Here is a 21,651-nt window from a genome sequence, read left to right as displayed (position 1 = left end):
AGCCTGGGCTGGGGCTGTCCCCCCAACGCAGGGCACACTCACCACTCTCGTCGTCGATGCTGAAACGACCCAGCCCAGTGCCGTCCCGCAGGGAGTACTGCACCTCCCCGTCACGCCCTTCATCCTCGTCCCGGGCCACCACCCGCAGCACACTGGTCCCCACACTTGAACCCTCTCGCACCGTCCCCACGGTGGCAAAGTCAGGGAAGTAGGGGGCATGCAGGTTCTCATTGACGTCCACCACCTCCACCTCCACGAAGGACACAGAGGACAGAGAGACCGGCCGGCCACGGTCCTTGGCACGCACTGTGAGGTTGTAGAATTGCTGCTTCTCATAGTCCAGCTCCTGGCTCAGGCGCACAGCGCCGCTGGTCTTATCCACCTCAAACCACCCATTGTAGTCGTTGACCAGGGAGTAGCGCACCTGGCCCCCCAGCCCCAGGTCCGGGTCATATGTGTCCAGCCAGGCAATGACCGTGCCCACAGGCAGGTCCTCCAACACCTTCACACTGTGACTGCTGGGGATGAAGGCTGGGGAGCAGTCGTTCACATCCTCCAGGATTACCTGCAGGGTAACCACTGAGAACAGCTGCCGGCCACCTTCCGCCTTGTCCCTGGCTTCTATCTTCAGAGAGTAGTTGGCCTGGGCCTCTCGGTCCAGCTGGTCAGCCACAGAGACAACCCCTGTGGAGCTGTTGATGGCAAAGTGCTGTGTGTCAGTCAGGACAGAGTAAGCCACCTGGCCATTGGCGCCCAGGTCCCTGTCGTGGGCCTCTACCTGTATGATCTCTGTGCCGATGCTGCAGCTCTCGGGAATGCTCACCGTGTAGCTGTCCCTCAGGAAGAGCGGGCTGTTGTCGTTGGCATCCTCCACGTTGATGGTAAGCAGGCGCCAGGCAGCCCTCTGTGGGCTACCCAGGTCGTAGATGGTGATGTTGAGCAGGTAGAGGTCCCGGTGCTCCCGATCCATGGGCAAGAGCACTTGTAGCTGCCCTGTCTCCATGCCGATGCTGAAACAGCTGTCCGTGTTCCCGTCCGAGATGGTGAACAGCACTTTTCCGTTGAAGCCAGCATCCGGGTCTGAGGCACCGATCCTGAGGATGCTGGAGCCCACAGGCAGGTCCTCACGCACAGCCACGTCGGAGGGGAAGGACTTGTCAAAGCGAGGCCCTTGCCGGTTCACGGAGTAGAAGTCCAGAAAGCCGCCCTCCTGGTTCAGCCTGCCATTGGCCTTGGCCTTGAGGAGCAGCTTCTCCGCCAGCCTCTGTGCTGCACGGGTCTCCCTGCAGTTGATGCTCGTGGGCGGCACCTGCCCAGGCAGTACAGAAATGTTCACAGACATGGGCTCAGCCAGCTTCTCCCCATCTGTGGCCGTGATCCTCAAGGCAAAGTGGTCATTCTGGATGCCCAAGCCTGCCAGCGACTTGGTGAGCTGCAGAACACCTGAGTCCGGGTTCAGATGGAAGAAGCCCAGCTCATTGCCAGACAGGATTTTATACTTGACCAACTCAAGCTCATCGATGTCTATGGCAGACACAGCTGTGACGTGGCCCCCGACGGGAAAGTCCTGGGAGATGATGCCCTGGCAGGCCACCTTCTCGAAGACAGGGCTGTTGTCATTCACGTTCACCACGTGGATGGTTATGTTGACCTCGCTCTCGTGGCGGTATGGAGAGCCCCAGTCAGAAGCCCTGACCACAAAGTGGTACGTCTCTGGGGAGGACTCAAAGTCCAGCTCTCTGGTGGTGTGGAGCAGCCCTGTGAACTGGTTGATGGCGAAGGGCAGTGCGCCCAGGCTGGCGATGCTGTAGGTAATGTAGCCATTCTCACCCCGGTCCTTGTCCACAGCCGAGACTGTCAGTACGGCCGTCCCTACAGGCACGCTCTCGTTCACAGATGCCTCATACAGTGACTGCTCAAACTCGGGAGTGTGGTCATTAGCGTCCTCGATGCCCACAGTGACCTGTGCCTTGGGGTTCCCGTCCCTGCCCGTCACCTCCAGATGGTACACCTCCTTCCTCACGGTGTTGAGGGGCCGGGCAGTGACGATCAGCCCAGAGTGGGGGTTGATCTTGAAGTAGATGGAGTCTTCCCCGGGAGACAGCTTGTACTCTGGGCCCGGTGGCTCTGGCATCAACCTGACAATTGCCACCATGACGCCGGGGGGAGAAAACTCACTGATGCTCACCTCGTACACATCTTGCTCGAATCTCACTGGGGCTGAGTCTCTTCTGGGGTTGGCCACGTGGATGACCTTAGCCGCAGAGAATCTCGGAGGCGAACCCCTATCTTTGGCTTGGAGGGTGAGGTTGTAGCCATAGGGAAAGCTGTCCCAGTCCACAGGCCTCCTCTTCTTGAGCGTAAAAGCGTTGGCCCACCTGCCCTCCCTGGCCAGGAGGAACTGCTCCAGCGGGTCCCCGGCCACAATGGACAGGGCCTCCACCTCCCCATTGGTGCCCTCATCCAGGTCCTCCACCGTCACCACAGCGAAGGTGGGCTCCAGCTCCACAGGGGAGGGCACGTGTGAGACGACCCGCAAGCTGGGTGCGTGCTCGTTCACGCGCTCCACGTGCACCAGCAGCTTGGCGGTGCTGCTCACCCCGTTGTTCCCGTACAGCTTCATGCCCCGGTCCACGGCCAGCACCTCCAGGTCATATCTGCTCTTTTCATCGTAGTTCAGCCGCCCACTGAGGGAGACAACCCCACTGGTGGGGTGGACAGAGAAGAGGTCCACCTTGCTTTTGAAGTAGTAGTAGAACTCTCCATTGGAGCCGATGTCAGCATCTGTGGCAGTTACCTGGGCCACGCTGGTCCTCAGGGGTGTGCTCTCAGCCACAGTGACTGAGTACGTAGTTGGGGAGAATAGCGGCCGCAGGTCATTCATGTCCAGCACCTGGATGCTCACTTTGGTCCATGCTTCCAGGTCCTCTCCGCGTACAGAGCCCTTCACTACCAGCAGGTAGCTGTCCTGGATCTCCCTGTTGAGGATGGCAGAGTTGCCACCCTTTGTCCTGATCCGGAGGAAGCAGAAGTCTGCGATAAGGACCTCTTCGGCTTTGAAGAAGCCCTCCTCATCCCCTGACACGATCCGGAACTTGATGTCCCAGGACAGGTCGCCAAGGCTGATGCCCATCCTGCTCGGGCTGCTGACATAAGTCCTGGCTGCCGAGTTCTCATACACACTGGCATTGTACATGGCATGGGTGAAGTGGAAGCCTGGGGACCTGGGGGGCTCCAGGGACATGGTGGCCACAAGCTTGAGGAAAAGCAGAATGAGGCAGGAAGGGGGTGGCCATCTCCCCACGCAGTGTCCCATAGTTCTGTCCATCACATCCTACTCCTGTCCTGTGCTGGGGGAGAGAGAGGAAAGGTAAGTCAGCATGGAAGGAGGAGAATGGTTCTGCTACAGAACAGTGGTCATTAAGCCTCCATTGCCAACTCTGTCCACTAGCCTTCCATACAGTGGACACAGCAACAGCCTCACCACACTAGACAAGGCATCCAAAACCACCAACCAAAATGCCTGTGTTTTCTCATACTGCCAGTGAATTCCTGGAGTCTGAGGGCCAATTAAATATGTATTTAGAATTGTAGATGTACCCTTACCTTTGACTTAGAAGGCAATTAGTCAAAGGAAACATATATACAAGTGCACATTTAGAGCAAAGTTTAAAATACAAAGATAATGAAAATATACAATTTGTTTATCAACAGATAAATAACTTATGGTACACTTGTAAAATTAGGTGCTGTGTAGTCATTAAAAATATTGATGAAGGCTGGAAGGTGGCTCACTGGATAGCTTGCACACTGTAGCATTCAAGAGACCTAGAACCAAGTGCCTGGCTTGAGCCAGGGGAAGCTCTGGGGAGAGATTCTGCGATGCCTCTCCTACTCTTTCTAGTTCTCTCCCTCTCTGTGTCTCTCCATCTGAAATGAAAAGAAAAAATATCTGCCAGGAACATGCTTGAGGTGCCAGGTGGGAAAGAATAAATAAATAAATAAATAAATAAATAAATAAATAAATAAATAAATAAATAGAAGTGATGGAAAATAAAAATTCACTTTGAGATGCACTAAGTGAAAAAACACTAAGTGAAAAAGAGAATAAAATATGCTGTATTTTGCTATTTATTTAAACATTCACAAGCACAACTGTATTTCTATATTTTGAAGGATTAGTTGTGTTATGGGATTTGGGGCACATTTGCATTTTTAATATTTCTTCATTTAACAGTGTTTATCGATGGTTACATAATTACTTTATAATTATGTTCTTTTACAGACATGCTTCCAAGGTATTGCCATCTTTGCTTGTGATCATTTTCAAAGTAATCAAGATTTATGCATAATTCAATACCAAGAGTGTGAATGACACACCACGTGACAAACACTCAAAGGACTGTCCCCACAGAGCTGATGTGACACCCAGAAGGGGCCATGCTACTTAAGGTCCAGAGAGCAAGAAAAACTGAATCACAAGCGGTTTGTTTTCTCAGCAGTAACTTGAAGAATGACTTCCAGGGGGCCGGGTGGTGGCACACCTAGTTGAGCACATATTACAGTGTGCAAGGACCCAGTTTTGAGGCCCTGGTCCCCATCTGCAGGGAAAAAGCCTTGTGAGTGAAGCAAATCTGCAAATGCTTCTCTCTCTCCTCTCTCTCTCTCTCTCTCTCTCTCTCTATCACCCCCTTCTCTCTCAATTTCTGGCTGTTTCTAGCCAATAAATAAATGAATAAAGATAATTAAAGGTTTAAAAGAGAATGACTTCCAGGTACTTTTATTGGTCACCACTAAATTTCTAGTGTATGATCTGGGAGATTAAAAGATATAAACGTGCTATTTTAGCCACAAGATCTGTCAGCACTGACCGCATGGGAGCGATGGCAATGCAGACCCCTGAATGAAGGTGGAGAAAGATGCTGGTGATGGGAATGGTGCTGACAGCAATCACAAGAAGATAAGCAATGTCCATGTGTAAGCCATTATTTCCCCAATAGAATATTTTTAAAGGAATGAAAGCACAGGGGACAACGGGTTACTCTACAAGGAGAGACCAAGTCTGTCCATGCCCACAGCTGAGACTTCTGGACCCCAAACCTGGAGATCTTCCACCAGGCATGCTCCCAAGACTCCCACCTACCCTTCTTCCAAGGTGGTATGTTGTAGTGAGGGGGTGGGCCTCTATGGCCACACCAAGCCCACTCCCATCAGGCATTTCTCACTTGTCACTATGAATTATAAGCAACACAAGTGCCCTCTCACCCCCACCCAGCTCAGCTGAGAAGCTGAGAGCTCACCCCTTGCCTCTCAGCTGGTAGAGTAGAAAGGGTCAATACTGCTCTCTTAAACAAACTCAGGCGTTCCCTTCACACAACAGTCTTGCTAAGTCATGTGCAAGCAAGGAGGAAGTCACCAGAGCCCCACAAGAAGCAGAGCTGATATGATGCTCTCAAAAGTGTTCACTGTCCTCACTGGTAGAAAACATGAAACTCACCTCTATGTGATTTTCTCATTGCTGGTTTCAAACTAGACCTGACTGGCTTCCTGCTGAACAGCTTAGAGAGGTGAGACATCTCATAGTTTACAAGCGGCTTCCATTTGCAGAGAGCGCCATATGTCCTGAGTCTCTGCTGAGGGAGGACGCCTCATTCTCTAGTTTAGTCTGACTAAGAGTACAGGCTCTACCACTGCACAATGTCTGCCTCAGGAGAGTCCATCACCCAGCAAACCCTGGGCAGGAATCTGGGGCTGCAGTCCATCTGTGCTGGCCACTGAAGGCCATACACCCATTGGCAAGAAGCAGAGGTTAGTCTATGCAGGTAGTCATGGGAGGAATGGACAGCAGGAATGAAAAGCAGAGACAGGGTGGCTTGACAGAAGGCTCCCAGAGCAGTGCTGCTTGGCCTGCAAGCAACTGTTCATAAGGAGACATTCCAGTGCCTGGGGACAGGTGCTTCCAGGACCTTTTGCAAATCCTTCACAGCACAGAATGCTGTCATAATGTGAAGACAAGAAACATCTGTCATTTTAACAACTCGGAAACTGGTCCTTTTGCATATAGTTTTCCTACTGGGAAGATACACTGCTGGAGTTTTTCCAATTAAAGAAGAATCAAAGGTCTTTTTGCCAACAAAAAGTACTTCAAACTGGGCTGAAATGAAATAGCATCCCTGTGCACTGAAATTTGGCCTTAATACCGCAAAATGGAGCAGCTTCCATTGTTAAAGCCAGAATTGCTCAGGAGGCTTTTATATCTTTATGTTTGAGAAACAAAAGCCCTATCCAGCATAAGTTAATTAAAAAGCCTCCCAGATTTTTCACTGGTTTAGGAAACAAATGTGTGCTGGAAGTTAGAGTCCTGTACAATTCTGCAGAGTAAATGCCAGACAAATAATCATGGCTCCCTTTCTTGCATGCCAAGATGGCTATCAAACGTGGTTCAAAACAGTGCTGCCTTTTCCACGCTGGAACACAGCAATTTGCAAGCCATGGTGGCTGCTGTGATGCTCAGAACACTCTCCACCCTTAGCCACTGTCTCTGGATTATTTCAAAGATGGCACTTGACTCCTGAGCCCAGAGCCTGTTCCTACAGCTCAGTACCACACTCAGTACTCCTTGCTATCACCTCCAGGTTTCCCATCAAGCCACCTGTCTCAACAGACAGTGTTTCTCTCCTGCCGGGCAGAGGACCTGAGCAGAGACCCGAGCTGCTTCAGTACCTCAGGGTGGTTGGCCCGGGGTGGGGGTCCCCCTGTGGGGCCAGAGCTGACTGAGAAAGGGGACACTGTCTTCTGCCTCCACTAAACTGAGAGTTCTCAACAGCAAATCAGACAATGCCCCGCTTTGCTCCTCTCCCCATCCTGTGTGTTTTGAAGGGTCTTTGGTTGGGCAGAGTCATGCTGGGAACATACCCTGATGGCTGAGCAGAGGAGAGACCACAACAGGGGTCTGTGTGAGCACCCTGAGAAGACCTAAGTGAGCTGGAGACTTGCAGGGGCACTCACCAGCAGGGACCTGTGGAGCAGAGCCAGCTGCCAGCTTCCATCTGAGCTCAGAATTTCCTAAGTCTGTGACTATGGGAGTGACACCTAACTTCCCTGAGCCTCAGTTTCCCTATGAATGGCAGCAATGTACCTAACAACCAGGATTTGGGTAATGGATATAAAGCATTGGTTATAAAACTATGGGTGACTCCACCCCCCTTCTCATAAGGCAGCTCCAAGGGAAGACAAACTGGGCCCTAGTCAGGGAGGCATGTACAGACTGCTGGGACACAAAGCCTAAAGCCATCTTCCCTACTTCATGCCTCTCCTCTTGGGAAATTTATGCTCCTTTATTTGAGCCCCAAGTCTGAGCTGGCTCAGTGAGCTAGAAGACTGCTTCACGTACAAGAACATATTATCAGATCCTGCCATCCCCCACAAGCAAAAACTCCAAACCCAAGCCTCTGCTCAGCTCTGCCAGGAAAACCATTACCTGCACAGCCTTTTCATTACACAGGACTGTACATTCCAACATGTTTCCATGCTGTTCACCTTCCTGTTGTTGACGAGTGGTCTCTTAGGAGGAAAGCTAGTCAGCAGGAAGCAAGTGTGTAATTCGAGGTAGTTCTGAGGGTAAAAAGGAGGATTCAGCCCTGCTGCTGTGGCAGGGTTATGAATACCCGCCTTTATTTTCTCCCCAGGTGCTAGAAATATTTCCATACAACACTGGTTAATGTCAAGTATCATTCCATCAGTAAATGTTTCAAATTCAGGGGTAATTCAACCAGGGGCTATCAGAAGAAGAGATTAGCATGTTGTTCAAGCCTTTTAAAAATCACTTCTCCCTCTGGAGAAAGAAATTCATCATGAGGTAAGAGAAAAAAAATGTATGGAGAGGATGTAATTTGTTCCTATGCCTGACTGTCTGAGAAAATGTTCAGAGAAACACATGATTCCCATTTCTCTGCTGGGTCCTGCTGACAGAAACCAAAGGGTAAACACATTAGTGTTGGCTTTTGCTCCAGATTTTAAAAAGTCTTCTAGGCTTTCCAAGTAGCAGTGTTTACTCTGAAATTATTGCCTGCAAGAGAGAAGCACCTGAAGAGCTGCATGGTTTCTATGAAACAAAAGTCTTAACTGGTGTTAATTCCAACAGTTAGCGAGCAAAACATCCTGGAGGGAAAAGGAACTAAGGAGCCTGATGGCTACACTGTGCCAAGCCTGCTCCCCAGGATACTCTGTGACAACACTATCCACCAGGATACACTGGGACACTTTCAACCAGGATACAGTGACAACACTATTCACCAGGATAGACTTCAACAGCACTATCCACCAGGATACACTGGGACACTTTCAACCAGGATACACTCTGACAACAATATTCATCAGGATATAATGTAACAAGCCTACTATCCAGGATGCTCTGTGACAACACTATTCACCAGGCTATCCTGTGACAACACTATCCACCAGGATACTTTGTGACAATGCTATTCACCAGGATACACTGTGACAAGCCTACTCAACAGGATATTCTGTGACAGTATTTACCAGGATACTCTGTGACAACTCTATTTACCAGGATACTGTGACAATGTTATTTATCAGGATAGACTTCAACAACACTATTCACCAGGATACACTGAGACAACCCCAGCCACCAGCAGCCCAACCACTGTCCTCTTCCTAAAAGCTAAGAGCCCTTCAGTCATACCAACTTCTTTGGGCACAGCCACAGATGCCTGTGTGCTCTGATTGGTGAATGTCCCCAGGATATAGGAAGCCACTCTGAGCCTGCTCTCTGGAACTGCTCCGTTGCTCTAGGTGCCCCTCAAGATGGCCAGTAATGAGCAGACAAGGATGGAACAGTTCTAGTGCAATATATAAGGAAATAACAAGCAGAAAACGCTGAGACTTTCAAAAGGACATTTCAGTCAGAAACCCCAAGAACTAGAAGAGAAGCAGTGACAGAGGTTTAGCCTATGGAAGGTGAGCAGTCCTGCAGAACCATTCTACCACAGCAGGTAGAATGCGGTTGATTTGGGTACAGGCAGAGATCTATGTGCCAGCTCCTGAGACCACCCTCAGGTCACACTGTCTCCAGGTTTGTAGAGAGCCCCAAAACCTTGTCATCACATCCACGAGGCAATCACTGACAACAGCCTCACAAACATGGCAAAGTGCAGGTGTGGACCCTTGACCACTCACATTCTTGAGACACTGGGGGGACACTGTGCTCAGGAGATCAGGTCACAGGTGGTCCCTATGGCAGGGGTGAGTCCCAAGTCCTCCTACAGTGGAGAGGCTGAGCAGAGACCCAGTCCCTATCCACCACTGAGTCTACAGTATCTGTAAAAAGGCACCTGGTGAGTATGCCCCTCCAGGGCCATCTAGCTGTGAGTTTATCTCTGGCTGCAGGGCCATCACAGAGCATCCACAAGGCAGTGATGTTCCCAAACATCCTCACACACTAAGTTCAGAAGAGGACTCACCCCCAGAAAAGCCAAGAGGCACTTCTCTACACAGTGGTGGGGACACACTGGAGTTTGGGGGATAGCTCCTCAGAGTGACTGCTATAAAACCAAAGTGGAACCTATTTGAACTTGACATTGTTTCTCTCAAAAGCAAGTCTTCTTAGGGTTTTTTTTTTTTCTTGTCAGTGAAAACAGACAGCAATACAGGACTTTTATAGAAGTGAAGTGGTATAGCATGGACTGCCATAAAGCTGGTGCCCTGCTGAGAGCCTGCCTGCAACCCATCGTGCCTCCAGGCATCCCAGGATAGCAGCCCAGGGCTATGCTGAGAAAGGGGGTCCCCTCTGTGGGTGGGCTAACCCTAATGCTTTCTGTGCTCCTACACAGAGCAGAGAAGAAAGGGTGTCTGCTGGTGTGGACCCAGGTGGCCTGCCTTCTACAGGGCTGTCCATAAGTGGCAGAGCAGAGCTCATGCCACAGTGAGAATCCTGCCTGCTCCCACAGGCCCAAGCTCTCCGGCTTTCCACCAGCCCAACCCTGGTCTCAATCTTTTACAGAAGCGTTTATTCTGCCAACAAAGCCAGAAGCTTGGAAAGGTGATCTCTGCTGGGCAGCTGAGGGCCAAGCTCTGGAGACTGGCATCAACTTCTTCATGTGGTGGCTAGTATGGCCAAAGTGTGCAGGCATCCAAAAGACTCCAAGGCCCAGGCTTCTCATGTCACTGTGCAGCACTGTGGACAGGGCAGGCCCAGCAAACTCTGCTCTGGATGGAGACCAGCACAGCTCCTGCCAGTTGCACTCCTCTCTCCCCAATGGCAGAAGCAGCCTTTTCTCCCAGGACAGTCTCAGCTACTAGCCTGTGCACACAACTGTTATTCCAGCAAGCCTAACATCAACTAAACTCACCCTGTGTGGTTAGTTTTCTTCCTGATCAACCCTAAGGAAAAGTCAAGTCTACATTTTGCCATGAGTTCTGAATCACAAATAACTAGTTTGCACAGGCATAGGCAAAGGGTGAGGCTCCACACAGATGTGTAGGCACAGCTGTTTAGGGAAGCAGGCAAGGCTTCCGATGAGATTTGTTTTATTGTCCCACAAGAGTAGGCAAGGGTTTGTTTAACCTTTCCCAACACTTGCATGTAAAGGATTCAGCTCTGCATGTCCCTCTCAGCAGCCAACTGCTAGATTCCTGGACTTCTCTAATGGCCTCAATTTTTGTTAACTCCAGGAGCAAGCCCTGTGTGCTCCTGTTTGGGCCAAACACCACTTAAGCATGTGGGGCTGTGTCTGCAGCCTGCTCTTCCATGTCCATGTTTCCCTGCACACTACCAGGTGGAAAGGCCACTAAGAAGGAATTCAGAGTCTATGGAGTGAACATGCTCTGAGCATGGAGAACCCACATGGCTACACTGTTGTTTGTAGGATGCTCTGTTTCCACATCAGAAACTCTCTGTGCTGCAGGAGCTCAGCTCCAGGACACTACATGTGGCTGAAGCTAGTGGTTCCTGGTTCCAGTCCCAGTGCTGCATGGACTGGAGTGGGGCCCTGGCTTCTCTTCCTCTCTCTCTGTCTCTCAAGTGAAACACTCTAGCTCAGGAAATAAGTAAAACATACAGTAGAAAACAGAAAGGACCAGCTCACATCCTCATGTGGCTGGAATACCTCCTTCCATTAGCCAGGTGCTCTGGGAGAAATACAAAGAGTTTGGTCAGTGGACACCAAAGCAGAGTAGGATTCCTGACCAAAACCCAGATATTAAGTGCCCCTCACCTCCCAGATACCCTCCAACATCAACGCCAGTCATGGAAGGAGCAGCTGCTGAACTGAAGACAGAGCTGTCGGTGCTGAAGAAGGCTGTTCACACAGGGCTGGCCGGAGGAGGTGCATCAGGTTAAGTGCATAAGTTACCATGCACAAGGATGGGGGTGTGGCAAGCCCAGCACCAGCCACCACCACCCTGTGAGCTGACAGCAGCACCAGGCAGGGAGAGTCCAGCCCCAGGCCAAAACTAACAGGTGACACTACTGAAGCTGTCAGTGATTTCCAGAAGCAATCGGAGCAAGTCTCTGATCCCCAAGTTCACAGAATGGAATGGAACGATGCTGCCTAATGGTCGCTTCCCCCTTCAGGAGTGAGCTGACTCGCCACCTTACTAAGCAGTCAGGAGACACCAGTAGGGTTGGGGCATGACTCTGCTGGGCCTGCATCCCTGAGGCTCCTGGTGCTCCAGCTTCTCTCTGCCCTTTCTCTATCACAGATGAAAAAATAAAGACATGTTCTTAAGAAAAAGCAGCACCTAGAACTTAAAAGTTATTTGCTTTTATAATCAAATGCCACTGGCTATTTGAGTTTGTAAAATGCTCGGCACAGTGTCGATCTTTTCACTGAGCACATTGGATTATGCAGACATCACGCCGAGGCAGCACACAGAACGCTTTTTGGAGGCTGAGCATCACTAAGTCTGGATTCTGGAGTGGCTCTCTGGCTCAAGCTGCTTCTGCCTTTGTTCTCAGCTCTAGCTTCACTTCTAGAACATCCTTTTTAGTTGAACCATTTATTTGTGATTTATCATTAATGAAAGAGGAATCATTGTGGCACATGAAATGCCAGGGATCAAAGTGCGACTTGATGCTAAAGAGCCCAATGCTTTATCCACTGTGCCACTTTTAGGGTTATGTACCACATTTTTAAACCACATGCTCACACTTTTGTGTCACATCATTTCTGGGCTAGGAACCCCTCCTCCCTGAAAAAAAAAATTAGCTTATAGGTGCAAGATACTGACCACCACTGAATCTTCTGCTTAAAATTGGAGGAGATGGTAAATTTTGTGTCAAAACAATTTACAATAAAATTTGAAAAAGAATTAGCCATCTTCAAGGACAGTGCCTTCACCTTGGATGTACACACTGATAAAGAGTCCAGATGTCTGAGATCTCTAAGGAGCTGCAGTTTGGGGGAGCTGGGGAGGCAGCGGTCACTGGAGATGGTTAATCACATACAACTCTCTCACTCCACCCATGGCATTACAAAGAGATGCCACAACACCCGCCTGTCAGCCCAGAGGCCACAAACCTCCCCTGCCTGGCAGGAAAACCGTCATCAACCACTTAACCCAAATGAAAAAAATCAGGGTTGAAACCACCCATTTCCTGTCACTGGGAAGTTGTACATATACTCACTGTCTAAGTCAGGGGAAGACATTTGGGGAAAGTTTGCCTTTAAAAACAAACAGACAGGGAGTCAGGCACAGCAGGTTAAGCCCACATGGTGAGAAGCGCAAGGACTGACTTAAGGATCCTGGTTAGAGCCCCTAGCTCCCTACCTTGCAGGGGAGTCGCTTCACAGGCGGTGAAGCAGGTCTGCAGGTGTCTTATCTTTCTCTCCCCCTCTCTGTCTTCCCCTCCTCTCTCCATTTCTCTCTGTCCTATTCAACAACGACAACATCATCAACAACAACAACAATAACTACAACAAGAATAAAACAACAAAGGCAACAAATGGGAAAATAAACAATAAAAAATATTTTAAAAAATTAAAAAAAAAGACAAACAAGAATGTGGGTTTCTGCAAAGACCAGACCCACAGATGAGGTATGCATCATGGGTGACAGGAAGGGGCTGAGGAACCTTCCTATGGATCAGTTGACATGTGAAAGGTGACTGAATCAAGGTCCTCCCGTCACTGGACAATGAACACACACAGAGCTCCGGAGGCCCTGCCAGTAATGCAGAGACATCCACAGCCCAGCTTGTAGTGAGCACAATGCTGCCTCTTCAGCCAGACACTCCCTGAGCACGGTCCCCAGTGCCTCACCATTTGTGACTTTCTGACACGAGTGACTTCTCTGCAGAGCAGAACCACTTCAGGGATGGAGCAAAGCTCCCCATAATTAGAGTGGGTCTCTGCTCCTTAAAGCGTGCTTGGTTCAACTTCTCCGGAGCTAATTTTTCCTCTTTTTTCATTTTCCCATTTTCATTCAAAGACAGAGAAAGAGAAGACACAGCTCTGCCATTGTGAGGGCATCCCCCAGTGCTGTCCATGCTGCTCTCATGGGGCACTGGGGCTCTCTCTGCCTGACTGTTCACACATGCTAAGGTGTGTGTTCTACCTGAGCTATCTCTCCTGGCCTTCAAACTTCCTTTTTAAAAAGAAAAGTTGCAGCTCAACTTTTTCATTCACTTTCAGTTTCAAATTGCATCACAAATTTATCAAAGTACAAAGTGGGTATCTCAGTGCTGAGAATCTCAGCCCAGGACTGGGCAAAGAAGGGGTGAAGCTTCTCAGCCACACCAACTGGCAGGAGCATCCGTGCTCCTGGAGCCCTGGGTCAGGCACTGAGATGAGGGTGCCACTGATGCAGCAGCTCCACCAGAAGCACCTGCACTTACAGACCTCATCTCAGCCCTGATTCTGTGGAACAGACTTCAATGCACGAGCTGCCCAAAGAGGAAATAATTACTCAGTCAGAGAGGACTTTAATGTCTCACAGAGGTTTCCACAGGATTCTCACATAGAATAAAATGCAAGAGAGGAGGCAGCTCTGTGCACACCTCCATCATCCACCCAGCCACAGCTGGTGGTGACTGAGCAGAAGAGGGGCAGAAGGAGGCCTTGGTCTCCAACCCGCCACGGCTGGACACTGGCCAAAGACTGACTCCAACACCCCTCCTGTGTACACCCCTCACTGGACATGACAGTCTATTTCATCATAGCTTTTATGCCCTTACTATTTGTTTACATGGCTGCACAGTGCAACATTCAACAACATCTGAAAAGCTGTAAATGGGGTTGGAGATGTTTTACACAGAGGACTCTTGTCAGTTTATCCCACAGGAAATTTCTTCCTTTAGTCCATTACCATAATTTGCAAACTAAAATCAATGGAAGCTTGTTAAAAAAACTTCACATTATTCAATGTTTGCTATGTTTATCAGATATTTAAAGTCTTTCTTTCCAAAGTGCTAATGTACTCAATAATAAAACAATTACACATTTCTGAGGCATAACAACAGCATTCAAATGACTGTTTCCTCAAATATGTAAAATGAAGCTAGGAAGTGCTGCATTCACTTGCTAGTGCTGCCCCATGCTCACTGCTCTATTCTTGCAGTTCACACAGAACCAGAGCCAGGGCCACAGAAGAAGCTAAATGGGAGGGGTGGGGGTGGGTACAACTCCTGTCTGTGACCCCAGGCAAAACATTAAACTCACACCTGCTTCCTCCTCCCCTACCTCTTGGAGCTACTATGAGATTTTGAATTTGAACTGAAAGGTTTTACTGCACAAGGAGGAAGGCAGGAAAGAGGGAAGGGCCTGCCCAGAGCCAGAGACCAGAGAGAAGGCAGCCCAGGGCAGTAGCAGGTCTGAGGCCCAGGCCTCTACAAAACAGCCAGGATGGAGAGCCAAATTCCACAGTCATACAACACAGAAATACTTGATTTTCATTGCAACACACCTGAAATCTGGTGGCATTTCAAAAAAAAAAAAAAAAAAGGCACATTTTACTTCAGCTTCCATGACTACAAGCCTGGGGTTTGAGGCCTTAAATGGCACCTAAGAAAACACTCCTGTCTTCTGCTCTTTTCCACTTGCTTTCTTTCCACCACACTGCAGCTCTTTGGGACTTGACACTCAGTTTTCATTTCATGCCAGACATTGGCAGCTTTCACTGTAGGCATTAAATGACTTTGAACTCTTACTTTTTGGTATAAGATCCATGACATTTTAATGTTTATTTTAAGATAGTAACTGATTTCTAGAGATTGTAAAAGACATGTAAATGAGGCTGCAGCTTCCTTATCACAGGCCCAGCCTGGCCTAGGTGCCACCAAGTGGGGTTTACAGCTCTGTTGCAGAAAATGGGGCCTCAGCTAGTCACCCACTGGGCAGCTCCCAAAGGCTAGGAAAGCCAGCAGTGAGAATAGGGGAGGGTTCCTGTGTACAGTAACAGCCTTCCTTGGCAACCTCTTCAGAACTCAGTGTGTGAATCGGGCACAAAAAGGCCAGGCTTGTACAGCCATTGCCCTGCACTCACTGTCTCCCATGCAAGACAAAGAGAGATAGGCACCCAGCAACGCAGGCACAGCAGGAAGAATTTTAGCTGGCCCCAAACTTGCAGAGGCTCACGTTAAATTGAGTCAGCAAACAGCAATCTTCCTAGCAACTGGAATCCCAGAGCTCAGCTGGTTCCTGGTATCACTGTCTAGACAGTGTGAAGAGCAAACAACCCTTTAAGAAATGAGAGCAGCACCTTCCTTCCAGAAGCAGTTGCCCCAAGTCTAGCTTAGTAATGTGAGGAGCCCCCAGTCTTCTGTCAGGTAGGTGAAATGTGTATGGGGGCTGAACATGGAATCAGGGGAACCCCAGCATTTTAACTGAGCCATGTAGAAGCAGTGAGATTCTAAGGAGAACTCTGCAGCCTGAGAAGCTGTGAAGAGAGCAGAGTCCTGGACTTGCATTCAAGGGTGCCCAGTTTGACCCTTGGCATCATGCATGGCAGGCTGATACTCTTATTTTTCTCTCCCTTTCTCTCTCTCTCTCTGCATTTCTTCCCCAATCACATGTTAATAAATAAATCTAAAAAAAATGCCACCATCATAAAATCAAAACAAAACTAAGGGGAGCTCTGATACCCTAACTCTACACACTACAGGAAAGCCTGCCTGAAGAGTGTCTCCCCTGGGCAGCACTGTGCGAGCTGAGCTACTCAAGAGAAGCAAAGAAGCCCACCTGACCCTTGTCCAAGGGCCACATCCTCCTGTAACTGTGTGCCCTGCTCATGGCACACCTGTCAGAATGTGCTCAGGGCAGGAGGCTAGGGGTATGGCCTAATAGCAAAGCACAGGGCTTGTGGACTGTTAAGGTCCTGCATTTGGTCCCTGGTATGATACTTTGGTTCTCTTTCTCACTAATAAGTATGTGTGTATATATGCATGTGTAGTGTGTGGTGTGTGTGGTGTGTGGTGTGTGGTGTGTGATGTGTGGTGTGTGGTGTGTGTGTGTGTGTGTGTGTGTCTGTATGTCTTTGGGGCCTGTCTGTGGATGGTTCCACTTCACAAGCCAGCTTCCATTCAGACAGAGACAGAGGAATGGGTCAAGATGAGACAGCACAGCCCCAGGGCTTCCTCCATGCCATAGCACAGCCCATGTGAAGAGGGGCTTGACCCTGGGCTGTCGGCATGTCCTGCCTGATGAGCTCTCTCTCTCTCCAACTCCTAAATAGAGATGGGTCATCATGCCAAATACTTTCACTACTCCAGTCTAACTGACACCAGAAGAAGCTCAACTTCTGTCAGAAAGAAGTCCCCCCAAGCCCTCAAGTCCTCTCACCCCTGCTATTCCAGGGCCTAGTCCCTGCCCGGTGGCGCGGGGCATGTTTATCTGCTCTGGCCAGCTTTCTTCTTCACAGCAACCTGAAACGGGTATCTGCCCAGTTCAGTGGGCCGGACTATTTGGAAATTTCACTTCTTTGAATCTTCCAACAGAAACATTTTCACAATCCTTTCTGCAAGACCATCTACACAGTAGATTTTAGACCATACAGATCATCTGTAGATAAGGGGAAGAATGCCTGCCAACTGACAGAACATCAGGCACCCACTAAGCAGAATCAAGCAAGTCTCTTGACCAATAGGATATGACTTTTTCTTAAAAGAAAAGCGTGATTAATTCTTAGGAATCATATATCATGTATATACACATTGCTACAGAATACAAAGAGGACTAAAAGATTACACACTCAAGGAGTGGGAAAAGGTTTTATACTTTATATACTTTATTGTTTTCTTTAAATTTTTATTATCTTTATTTGTTTATTTATTGGATAGGGACAGCCAGAAAGCAAGAAGGAAGAGGTGATGGAAAGAGACAGAGACACCTGCAGTATCACTTTACCACCACAAAGCTTTCCCCTGCAGGTGGGGGTCAGGGAACTCGAACCTGGGTCCTTATGCATTCATTGTAACATGTGACTCAATCAGGTGCACCATCACCCGGTCCCTATCCCTTTCTGTTTAAGGGGGAAAGAATTATCAGGAGAGTGCCATCTGAAGAATAAAGAACTGTCACTTGTTATCTGATGATTTGGACACATTCTGCTAAAGCACCAAGTGGAGATGGACCAGTCCTGCCCTGCTGGCCTGCTCTCCTGTGTCCTGCTAAACACTGTTGCTGGTGACAGCTGACCAGGTCATGAATGCAACAGCTGTCTTCCCCACATCTGTCTTCTGAGTTCTCTTTTAAAAGATGGGAAAGTAAAAAAGCAGGTGTAGAAGATATTTTATGGCTGCAAAGATGAGAATACACACAGCGGGGCTCTGTCCACCTTGGAGCATCTTCTGGAGAAGCCATGTTCCTCTGGACCCCTGATGGCCCTGTGCCTCATAATTTTAAGTCCATCTGGACAAGAGGAGGAAGAGCAGGAGGTGGGACTTGGCAGAGGGGCTCTGGCAGAAGCAAGCCAGGGCTCCAGATGGTTAGATATGGCTGCAAGTTCTTTACGCTGTTCATCCAGATGACCTTGGTGTTATGGTTTTTTTTTTGCCTCCAGGGTTATTGCTGGGGCTCGGTGTACCACAATTCCACTGCTCCTGGAGATTATTTTTCTCCCTTTTTGTTGGCCTTGTTGTTTTAGCGTTGTTGTGGTTATTATTATTGTTGTTGTTATTACTGATGTCACTGTTGGATAGGACAGAGAGAAATGGAGAGAGGAGGGGAAGACAGAGAAGGGGGAGAGAAAGTTAGACACCTGCAGACCTGCTTCACTGCTCATGAAGCGACCCCTCTGAAGGTGGGGAGCCAGCTGGGGGAGTGTTATGTTTTTAACCTGAGATTCATCTGTGAAAATGAAATCAGGTAGGACTGCAGCAGTGTGATGGGGACTGTAAACTAGCTACATCACGGGGTCCAGGTGGTGGCACACCAAGTTAAGTGCACATTGTACAATGCACAAGGATCCCAGTTCGAGCTCCCAGCTTCCTGCCTGCAGGGGGGGGGGTCACTTCACAAGCAGGTGTCTATCTATCTCCCCCTCCTCTCTCAATTTCTCCCTGTCTGATCCAATAAAAATGGAAAATGGTCACCAGGAGCAGTAGATTCGTAGTGTCAGCACTGAGCTCAGTGGTAACTCTAGAGGCAAAAAACAAACAAACAAATAAAAAAAAGAAAACTACCACAAGAGGAGTCTTGGTTATGGCTGTTTGTCTTTGAGAACTGATAGAGTTGGGGCAGGGAGCTAGCAGGCACTTTCTAATGCAAGGCTGGTGCAGTCAGGCTGGAAAGCAGTCCTTCTGCTGGGCAGTGAGCCCTATTTCTAGGAAAGTGCAGCTCCTAACTCACCCCTAGCCTCCATCACAGCAGAGCCACTATCCAGAAGTGAACACAGGGAGCAAAAGGCCCAGAGGAGAGGCTATTCCTGAGGTGGGCCAGGCATGGTCACTATCACACTCTGTGCCCCCACCTTGTGGTACAGGGGGAGGCAAGGAAGCCATCTCATCTTGGGAGAGACTGGCACAGACCAGCATCTGGCTACAGGCTTCCCTCCTGGCCATGGCACCTGATAAACAAGGACTAAGGTGTGTTCAGCTCACCTGGAGGGTTAGGACCAGAGCAGATGCCCACAGGCTATCCCTTCAATCTCTAGGCAGCTCACACAAAGCAATGAGTATATTTTTGGGGGGGGGGCTGCCCTGATGGTGTGGGAGGTGCTCAGGCCACCACACCTCATTACCTCCTATGAATGCCTGACAACAGGGCACTTCTTAGTGAGAAAAGCTTTCCAGCCCCACTGAGATTCAGGCCAGGAATCTTTTACCACTAGATGAGACCAGGCCAGGCCAATGGGACTAGAGGTTTGGATACAGTGTGGCCTACTGTGTCTCTCCTCTCCTTCCTGTCTGGAATTTAGTAGCCGTTTTATCACCGTGTGAAGAGAAATGGGAGAGCTCAGTGAGTATCGCAGAGACACTTGGCCTAACCTTGCTGAAGTATCTGCTATGAATGAGTGAGTAAATGAAGACAAAAGCAAAAACAACAAAAGTCCCCTCCCCCAGCAGTCCACTGAATGGGGTGGAATCATGTAGGCACAGAGTGCAGGGGATAACTCTGGTGGCAGAGAGAGAGAGAGAGAGAGAGAGAGAGAGAGAGAGATTGAGGGTGAGTAACTAAGGTTTCAGAACATGATCCCTCCAGTACCTGAAGTCTCTGAAGTGACAGTGCCATCTTTATTCAATTCTCAATCATAGCCACCAAGACAGGATAGTTTCCTGAGAGCAGAGGTGCATTAATCCAGAAATCTCATTCTGCACTCCTATCCAGATCATTTATCACTTAGACTGCCAAGGCAAAGCTCCTGTTCTCCAAGAAGGTAAAACACATCTGTTTTATGTTGGTGCAGTTCACTGCAAACTGTAATTACAGTACCAGGCAGGAAGTACTTACTATTTCCCCCCAGAGAGTATGTTCATTGCCCTCTCATTGCCCCATGAGGCCACACTGTGCACTTCCTCAGACACTTGCCCCAAAAGAGCAGGTAAGGAATAGAGGCTTGAAAAAGAATCACTTGTTCCCAGCACACAGATGATGGATGAGAGCCTCATGTGAGCTGGATGCCCAGCTCTGAGTCCATGATGTCACTAGTGCTCAGGGCACAGTGCCTGTTCTAAACCACTTTGCTCATGTGCACAGAACCTGAGATCCAGGGGCTTCCCTCCACATTCACTGGCCACCTCCATCAGGAACATCATCATAAGCCCTCTTGTGGGACTCTAGAGGACCTTGCCCTCACTATAGAACAATGGTAGAAAGTGCCCCACTCTCTGAAGGGAGGGTGGGTCAACATACCCTGTGACTCGAGGAAAACTGGTCCTGAAGTGAGTGCAGCCTAGAATGTTCCCAGCTGTGACCAAGGACTGTGAGCTCCAACTTACAGAGACTCAGGTTACATAGGCTCTTGTGATAATATGAATATACAAGGGCCCAGGGTCAGATTGATGGGGTTAATAGTTAATGGTGTTTATACACTTTCCTCATATTTCCTGTATTTGGGAGCTACTCTCTGCCCTACTCCAGCTTTCTAGTCCTATTCTCAACTCTGACACCATCTTCCCAGGCCATACTCTTAGCCCACCTGCACATTAGCTATCAGGCTCAGACAAAAACTACTAAAGTCATAGGCCCCTTGGAATATACCTAAAATAGACTTCCTAGCTTCTTCCCACACAAAGACCCTTAGTTTCATCTGCTATACTCTTGCCTTTAGGTTCCTCCTGATTATTAAACAATTTGTTCTGCTTTATATATCTTACTGCTTTTCAGCCACCAAATTGCAGACACTACCATGATGCCATCTTGACTTCCTTGGGCAAATGACCTACCAATATGTCCTGGAACCTCACCAGAGCCCTATCGACTAGGGAAATATAGAAACAGGCTGGGGGTATGAGTTGACCTGCCAATGTCCATGTCCAGCTGAGAAGCAATTACAGAAGCCAGAACTCCCACCTTCTGTACCCCATAAAGAATTTTGGTCCATACTCCCAGAGGGATAAAGAATAGGGAAGCTTCCAATGAAGGAAATGGGATACAGAACTCTGGTGGTGGGAATTATATAGAGCTGTGCCCTTCTTATCCTACAGTCTTGTTATGTTAATCATTATTAAGTCATGAATAAATAATAATGATAATAGAAAGAAATCAAGACGACTTCCATGCCCATCACTATCACTGGAGTTATCACAGAAACCCTCCCGCATTCCCAGTGCAGACACCACTTCAGGCAGGTGGCAAAAGAGAACAGGAGAGCTGTGCCATCAGGGGCAACACCTGCCATAGTTAAGGATAACTCCATACAGACAGAAAAGAGCAGAGGGAGAAAATGCATCCCCACTCACACCAGCAAGTCAAGACAATGGGCGGGTGTCCTCTCCTCAGCCTTGCCAAGCACCCAACCACCCCCTTCCCTCAGCAAGGCAGGTGTGCCGGCCATCGGAAGCAAAGCATTCTCACTGCTCATGTCCAGAGGAGAGTGCCCGTCAGTCCCAGCAATCTCGAAGCCCGTAAGGCAGCCAGGTGAGCTCAGGGTCAGGATGTGCTTGCCATAGTCAGGATGTGCTTGCCATAGTACCTTATGGCATTGCCTGCACCACTGTCAAACAGAAGCTGCAAAAATGCCTGCACCCCAGAGATG

The 21,651-nt window shown here is 49.0% G+C and overlaps 1 protein-coding gene across 4 annotated transcripts in view; it reads right to left on the bottom strand.

The window, feature by feature from the left end:
- Positions 1 to 21,651, bottom strand: part of FAT3 (FAT atypical cadherin 3) — a 362,716-nt gene that overhangs the window by 281,601 nt on the left and 59,464 nt on the right. For all 4 annotated transcript variants that reach the window (XM_060179643.1, XM_060179646.1, XM_060179644.1 and 1 more), the window contains exon 2: positions 43 to 3,350. In XM_060179643.1, the coding sequence (XP_060035626.1) occupies positions 43 to 3,328 (3,286 nt within the window). In that variant the 5' untranslated portion in view covers positions 3,329 to 3,350. The remainder of the gene's footprint in view (positions 1 to 42; positions 3,351 to 21,651) is intronic.

Source organism: Erinaceus europaeus, chromosome 20 (assembly GCF_950295315.1).
Source record: "Erinaceus europaeus chromosome 20, mEriEur2.1, whole genome shotgun sequence".
NCBI lineage: Eukaryota > Metazoa > Chordata > Mammalia > Eulipotyphla > Erinaceidae > Erinaceus > Erinaceus europaeus.
Note: the sequence above shows the minus strand (reverse complement) of the source record. Positions and strands in the feature narration are given on the sequence as shown.